General features: G+C 33.2%; 1 protein-coding gene across 1 annotated transcript in view; it reads right to left on the reverse strand.

Moving 5' to 3' along the window:
• Positions 1-1,945: 1,945 nt before the first annotated feature.
• Positions 1,946-7,736, reverse strand: part of LOC106461141 (nuclear hormone receptor FTZ-F1-like) — a 48,632-nt gene continuing 42,841 nt past the window's right edge. Inside the window, exons 3-5 of the mRNA XM_022388010.1 lie at positions 6,743-7,001; positions 4,075-4,175; positions 1,946-3,641 (exon numbers count right to left, since the gene is read on the reverse strand). Of these exons, the coding sequence (XP_022243718.1) occupies positions 3,495-3,641; positions 4,075-4,175; positions 6,743-7,001 (507 nt within the window). The 3' untranslated portion in view covers positions 1,946-3,494. The remainder of the gene's footprint in view (positions 3,642-4,074; positions 4,176-6,742; positions 7,002-7,736) is intronic.

Below are 7,736 nucleotides of genomic sequence, written 5' to 3' on the forward strand. Positions count from 1 at the left end.
CTTCACCAATTATTTGCCAAAGATAGCCAAATAAATAACCGATTTTCCCAAACATCACAAGTCAGATAATATTTGAAATTAACAGCATAAATCAGATGAGGTTTTAATTCAGTTCTTTTTTTAAGCATTTTAATTCAGATTTGAATCAAAAGAAACGATTCAGAGTTGTATACAGTGAGAACTTCCAGATATTTACGCTTCATTAACACTGTTCATTTATTACCCGAATACTCTTATTTCCTGTTTATTGAATTAGCAGTTTCCATTACTCTGTATTATCAGGATTGCTATTAAGTTTCTAACATAATGTGAAATAGCTCAACTTTTCCAGACATCTCCACAATCTTTATATTCTGTTACTAATTATTGCCCGGCATGGCCAGGTGGTTAAGGCACACGACTCGCAATCTGAGGGTCGCGGCTTCGAATCCTTGTTACACCAAACATGCTCGCCCTTACAGTCGTGGGGGCATTATAACGTGATGGTCAATCCCACTATTCGTTGGTAAAAGAGTAGCCCAAGAGTTGGCGGTGGGTGGTGATGACTAGCTGCCTTCCCTCTAGTCTTACACTGCTAAATTAGGGACGGCTAGCGCAGATAGGCCTCGTGTAGCTTTGCGCGAAATTACAAACAAACACTACGCTTGCAGTCGATATTACCAGACAGTTAACTTCCAAAATATATGAATTTTTATTTTTTCTATAAAATGACATTTTGAGTAGTTCTACAAATTATTGTAAGAACTGGCCAGTTTAGATCTCTTTTTTTTTTAGTTTACATCAATGATTTCTAATATTTTAATTTCTTAAATATTTACATGTTAAAATAAAAAAGTTTTTCTTAAATTCTTAAGCCTTAATTACAATTGAAATACACAGATAATTGTATATTACATTAACATTTATAAAATCCATTGTACTGCAAAAAACGTCAGTTGAATATTATTTTTTTAAACGTAACTTATGATACTTGAAGTAGGAACAAAATGTAGATACTGTTTCAAAAACCCGATAATTTGATTTTAACAAATCACACTTAATGAGGAAAGTCTTTCTTCCAAAAGATAATGAATTAACTAATTTCTTTGGAAGTTGTAAGACTTACTTCTCTATCAAGACACAAGTGGAGTTATTAAAAACAGAAAATTAATTCAGTGTTTTCACTTCATAATCTGACACCTTTTAACTGTCTTTCAGCCTGTTTACTAAAACCATTCTAGTGCTACGTTACACCACCTATAAAGCATCCAATATTTAGCTTTGTGTTCTTATATCAAAATTTGGTACATAAAATTCCATTTCAAATTTATAATAGTTGATGCCAGTAATATTAAATGAAAGCCTATGCCAAAATCTGAGAAGAGTGAAAATAAATTAACTCAAGATAAATAGGACTTCTAGTTTTTTCATGCAGTATTCTGAAAATAACAAAAAGAGAAGATAAATTTTTAAGATTTAGAAAGACATGCTATGCTCCAGTTAAAACAGTTTCTTTTTATAACAGGATGATTAATTGATAGAATGAATTGTTGTCGGCAGTGACAGTGACTGACTTTACAAGAGTTTTGAGATGAGACGAGTTTCTTATAAATAAAAGTGGGTTTATTGAATTTTATTTTTGTCGGTGTGGTGGCTATTTAGGGACAACCTTTAACAAATGGTCCCTTGTTGTTAAAATATTGTTGCGTCAGCGAGGTCACGTGACTAGTATCACGCCACCCGTTTTCTAGAAATATCCTGTTCCTTCAAGAATGCCCTAGCATTTACTAGATATCTGTTAGTCTTTTATATATATATATATATATATATATATATATATAAGACGTTCACAACGTGACGGGAACAGTGCAATGAGTAATTGAATGTATGCGGATAAAATATTGTTGGCCACGTGAGACGTGAGCGTTTGTTATAGAGCGACTGTTCAAATTAAGTGTATCGTAAAGTTGTATTCGGAAAGAATAAACCAGTTTTATTTAAGAAAGGACTCGTGTCGCTAAAGTTTCGTCGGAACGAATTTACGGAAAATTAACTACCGAACAGAGAAGTAACAATATTATGTTGTAGTTGGCTCTAACTAAGGGGTGTTGCAAAATAAATCACATTTTTTTTCCCCCGGTGAGCATAAAGTAAAATAAGATTTTAATTCAATCAAAAAGTAATTCCAAGTACAAATATCGCTTGATTGGGCCACCATTGTTCTTACGCAAGAGTTTCAATCGATTTGCAAAATATTTCAGCAATGCAACAAACATGTCTGTTTTTAGCTTTGAATTGTCGTGGTATCTAGCATTTTTTAATAAATTACGTTTGATGTTTTACTTGTGAAACAAACATATATATATATATATATGTTTTAAGAAACACCGCATGTTTAGTTTGACTTACTTGAATATTGTGTACATACCTCATTAATATATAACAAAAACACTTACAACAAACATCCAGTTAATTTCACTTTTTGCCAGTAGTACATTCTGGAGTGTATAAATATCAGCTCTTACATTTAATAATAAAGTTTTGTATACCACCATATTTAAAACCAACACCAGTAGTTTAAGAATATTTAAAAATAATATCAGTGCTATGGCAAAAAGGAATGTATACATACACACACATAATACATACATATATATATATGTGCACTATTCATTTAACAACAAGATCAGCAACAACAACATCTTGTCAAGAAAAAGGCAGAAATGTGTATCATTCAGTCCATTTTTGTTTGAAGCATCGAATAAATGTGCTGTTTTTGGAAATGTTTTTTTTTTTTAATGGACTGAGTCCTTTTCTTATATACTCTGTCCAAAGCTGGGATTTTCTATGCTGACCATTCTGGTTTTCAGGCAAGTATATTATTGGCAGTTGAAATGTTTTATTTTGTGCTTGTCCCTGAGTTAGGTGGTAACGAAACGTTTTTGCTGGATTTCTTTTGTTGAGGAAGAGATTGGGAAACTGTTTTTTTTTCACTTGTGCTTCCAGTAGGCAGAAGGCTTCATTCAAATGATAATTCAAACCAATAATTGGCTAATTGTCATGCACAAGAAATGAGATGATGGCAGTGCTTTTGTTTTTCACACATTTACAACTGTAATAGAAAAATAGATTATCCAGTCATACTTATAGAATGAAATGACAATGAATATTGTTTTCTTTGATATGATGAATGATGCAAAGTAAAATATAGAAAAATGTTCATTAGAAAAAAAAACAAAACATAATATTTCAGGTGATTTCCATGGTGACTACGTTTTCCACATACCTTCTTTTGACACTTGTGATTTTGCACCATATTTTAAGTGCCCTTAGTGATGTCATTCATTTTTTTTTTAACAAATACTGTTCTTTTATCATGCATGATTTCATAAAAAAAAACATTAATTCTTATAATGATTTAAACACTCAAGGAACATAACTGTTTATAACTTGACTTTTTTCTATTTTTAAGAATTGAAGTCCCCAATTATAGCACCCTAAATTTTCAACAAGTGTTATTTTTTTTTTGCGTGTAACATCTCCGTAAGAAGAGTCTGTGTTGCTGTGTTATCACCAACAATCTTGAAGTAGATAAAGTCTTCCCCTTGAGTACTAATGTGTCTCAACTCGGACAATGTTTGAAGAAGATCGCCATATTTGTCCTGGAAAAAAATTTACAAAATCAGCGTTACTTTTGAGACTATTTTACAAGTGAAATATAAATCTTTCTTATAATTTCTTCGCCTTGGATATTAATAAGTAATCACTATATATTTAAAAAAAACTCTTTGAAAGGTTGTCGTTTTTTATCCCACTTGTCTGGCAAATATCTTAAAATAAAATAGCCCATGTACACCATCGGACAATTTCGAGTTACCATACCAAATAATTACAGTAATGGAGCTAGCCAACTCTGAGTGATTGATGTTAATACACACCCACAAAATGAGCCACCTCTATGGTAAGATGCGCAAAAATAACTAAATTTTCGACAGATGGAGTTGTTTGATCAAGGCTTGCACATGATAGAGTATCAGTAAATTAAGGCCTATCAGTCACTATGAGGTCAAAACCTATTTCCTATTTGGCACTTACCGGATATTCGGGATAAAAGGAAGCACAATACTCGTGTAATGCCTGTCTGGTCCGTTCACGGGCTTCTTGTATCAATTTAACATTAGTAACCAGTGGTACTTCTGATTGAAGGGAAAGAAGATAAACTAGTTTCAACTTAAAATACACTTTATGTATTGCATAATAAAAAAGTAATAAATATAAACAATCTTTTGATACGTTTTTGCTTGTGTTTTTATTATTACTAATAGTAGAAACATGAGCAGAAAATATCACGAAAAAAAGTTGAAATTTATTTTACTAATAGTACTAGTATGTCCCTCCCTCCGGTGGGACAAAGGTAAGTCTTCAGATTTACAATATTAAGATCAGGGGTTCGATTCCTCTCGATGTGGCTTTGCTATGAGAAAAGACACAAAGTATTAGTGTAATGTGTTTTTATTCGTTCTTTAATCAAGGCCGATGGGACATTGACTTACCGACTGGATCACAATTGGAAGACTACACGTGAAATGGTGAAAACAAAAAAAGACAACAACACCAATTTAAAGAAGTATAATTACGCACAGAAATAAAAGTCACTTAAGATTTTATTGCATTGATGTTGTTGTTTTTTTTTGTTGTTTAGAATTTACGCACAAGTTACACAAGGGTCATTCAGCGCAAAGCTGTCTTTGAACTTGAAATGATGAACTAGAGGGAAATCAAAGTGCCCACTGGCGGTTCTTGGACTACTCTTGTCTTAAAGTGCGTCCATGGCCTCAAGGTGTAGAGCGAGTTTTTGCAACAACGGAACGCACACCATGAACCTTCCAAATCACAGTTCGGGCACGCTAGCAACTAGGCCACGCCTGGCTCTTTATTATTATTCTTTGGTTAAAAGTTCTTAAGGTTACGTAACTAATATCCTCCAGTGGGACACTGGTTAGTTTATTGATTTAAAACTCTAAAATACGGGGTTCGATTCCCCATGGTGGACACAGCAGATAGCTCAATATAGCTTTGCTCTCAAACAAACAAGCATGACTAATACACGTTGAATATGTATATATAACACCGATAAAATAGCTTTTCATACGTAGTGTATTACAAAAAAACACGACGAGGATAATAGAAACATCAAAACTACATAGTGACATTACTTGGAGAGACAATTATGCAATTACAATGTATTTAAAATACATTGGAAAAAGCAAATTACTGAAACAAGGGCTTTTGTAAACGGAGAGGAAGGCCGGGTGTGGCTGTTGATTAGTGTGCCCGACTGTGAAGTTAAGGATCCTGGTTCGCATTCTGTTGTCACTAAAACGCGTTCCGCACTTTGGGGCTGTGCGTGCGCTATAAGAGTGATAGGCAAATCCCACTATTCGGTTAGATAAGAGAGCTGGCAATCGGTGCTGGTGACTAAGTGCTTTCATAGAGAGCTGGCAGTCGGTACTTGTGACTAAGTGCTTTCACAGAGAGCTGGCAGTCGGTGCTGGTGACTAAATGCTTTCACAGAGAGCTGGCAGTCGGTGCTGGTGACTAAATGCTTTCACAGAGAGCTGGCAGTCGGTGCTGGTGAATAAATGCTTTCACAGAGAGCTGGCAGTCGGTGCTGGTGACTAAATGCTTTCACAGAGAGCTGGCAGTCGGTGCTGGTGAATAAATGCTTTCACAGAGCCTTCTAGTCTTTCAGTTCAAAATTAAGGACGGATATGCGCAAAGAAGCCGTTGTGTAGCTTTGCGAGAAAATTCTAAAACATTTTTTTTTTTAAATTTTAAAGGTTAAGCATTTTTGAATTTGAAACTCATCATTTGGAAGAATTTAATTGAGATTCTTTCGAAGCCTAAATGCGAACAACGTGATTTAAAGTATCTTAAGGCAATATCTACAATCCCATTCACTTCTCCAAGATGCTTTCATCAGCGATGGTTTTTATAATGTTGAATATTTAATTATTGTTAGGGTTAAGTACTGAGCTCTTACAGTATAACTTGGATTTGACTTGTTGTTTTTCCAATCGAACTACCTTTCTATAAACATTTTAATAACTTGTGAGTAAATTGTTTATATTCTAAAAATTAATTTAAAAAGTTCTGTTTCATGTTACGTGAAGGCCACAATTTACATAAATAATCAGTTGGAGGGGGGGGGAGAGATTTTTTTTTCTTATGTTATGATCCCAGACGTTCGTCTAAATGATTCAAACTGGTATTCTACAATAAGTAAAAAGAAAACTTATATCCTATTAATTGACTGATAAAAAATAAGGGAACAAACTCGACGTTATTTTGTTGTTGTTTACGAAGCTACGAACTTTAGTAGTAAATGTATTTATGTTTCACAATATGCTGCACGGTTACAAAAAAATCTGGCCTGATTTTTCCAAGATTATCCAGTTACAAGGGTATATACAAAGTTTAAAAGTCTTCGTATTAAATAAATAGCGCAAGATAGTAATTAAAACTTCAGCGATTTAAAACATTAGATACAAATAATAAAAGGCGAAATGACCACAAATTCAGTTTTGTTTGTTATATTTTCACGACGTTCTTTCTAACTATTTTATTTCACTTGATTTTCCCCTTCTATGGGTAAATCTCTAATGATAGTGACTTCATACTTCATTTCTAGTTGGTTTTTTTTAAAATGAATTCAAATTGTGAATTCTCATTCAAGACACTCTGGAGAATCCGAAACACTTACCTGGATTCAGTAGAATTAGGATTTTCAAACATATGTAGTCCACACGATCAAACTTAAGGCCTTGAAGTCTCGCATTTACACGATGGAATTGATCTGCTAAGGACCTGAGACCTAAGAGGGCCATTTCCAAAACGTCGAATTTCTGGCCATTTGGCAAAATTGTTTCTTCTTGAAGAAAATTATGAATCCGGTGGTACAAGTGGTCCAGCAAAAGAAGATCACTCCACGAGTTCTGAAGAAGTTTCATTTGATCATCTACCTGGTAAAGAAAACACAAATCATGAATATACTTCATCATTTTTATTAATAAACAATCCAAACAGAAAACATTTATAACATGAAATAACAGCTTTGAGGTTAAGTGGAAAAAAAAAACACATTTAAAACAACTTACTAATCAGACGGTTTTTAATATTATTTATTGTGACCCATTATTCTCATTCATATCTCTATATATATCCATTTCAGTTTTAATATATTTAACCAAGAATACCCCTGTTGTTCTGGTTTCCATTCTATTTGAACTCTCAATTTTTTGGAACCCTTGTGTAAAAAAACCAAACAAACCAATAATAAAAAACAAAAAGTCAACTAAAGAATTAAAAAATGTTTTAATATCCTAAGAAGATGGAAATATGTCATATTACTTGTAACATTTTACAAGTAACTTGTATTGTTCGAGTAAATTAGAGCTAAAAACAACCAAATGAGGAGAATGGGCGCAGAAAAAATCTAGCGATTAGATATATAATGCCATATATAGCATAATAGAATTTCATATCACTCTCTAAATGTTTTGATTTCTTTTCAGAACAAATATATAACTTGACTAAAATACTGGATCTGTGTTGTCAATTAGTGTTGTGCTGGTTGCAAGAGAAAACATTACAATTAAAACTATTTTATGATTCAATAGAGTTGTTTAAACATTTGTTTAACAACAAGTACAAGCTTGGAATGGTCTATTCTTTCATTGGGGGGGGGGGTGTCTGTG

The sequence above is a fragment of the Limulus polyphemus genome, unplaced genomic scaffold (genome assembly GCF_000517525.1).
Source record: "Limulus polyphemus unplaced genomic scaffold, Limulus_polyphemus-2.1.2 Scaffold904, whole genome shotgun sequence".
Taxonomy (NCBI): domain Eukaryota; kingdom Metazoa; phylum Arthropoda; class Merostomata; order Xiphosura; family Limulidae; genus Limulus; species Limulus polyphemus.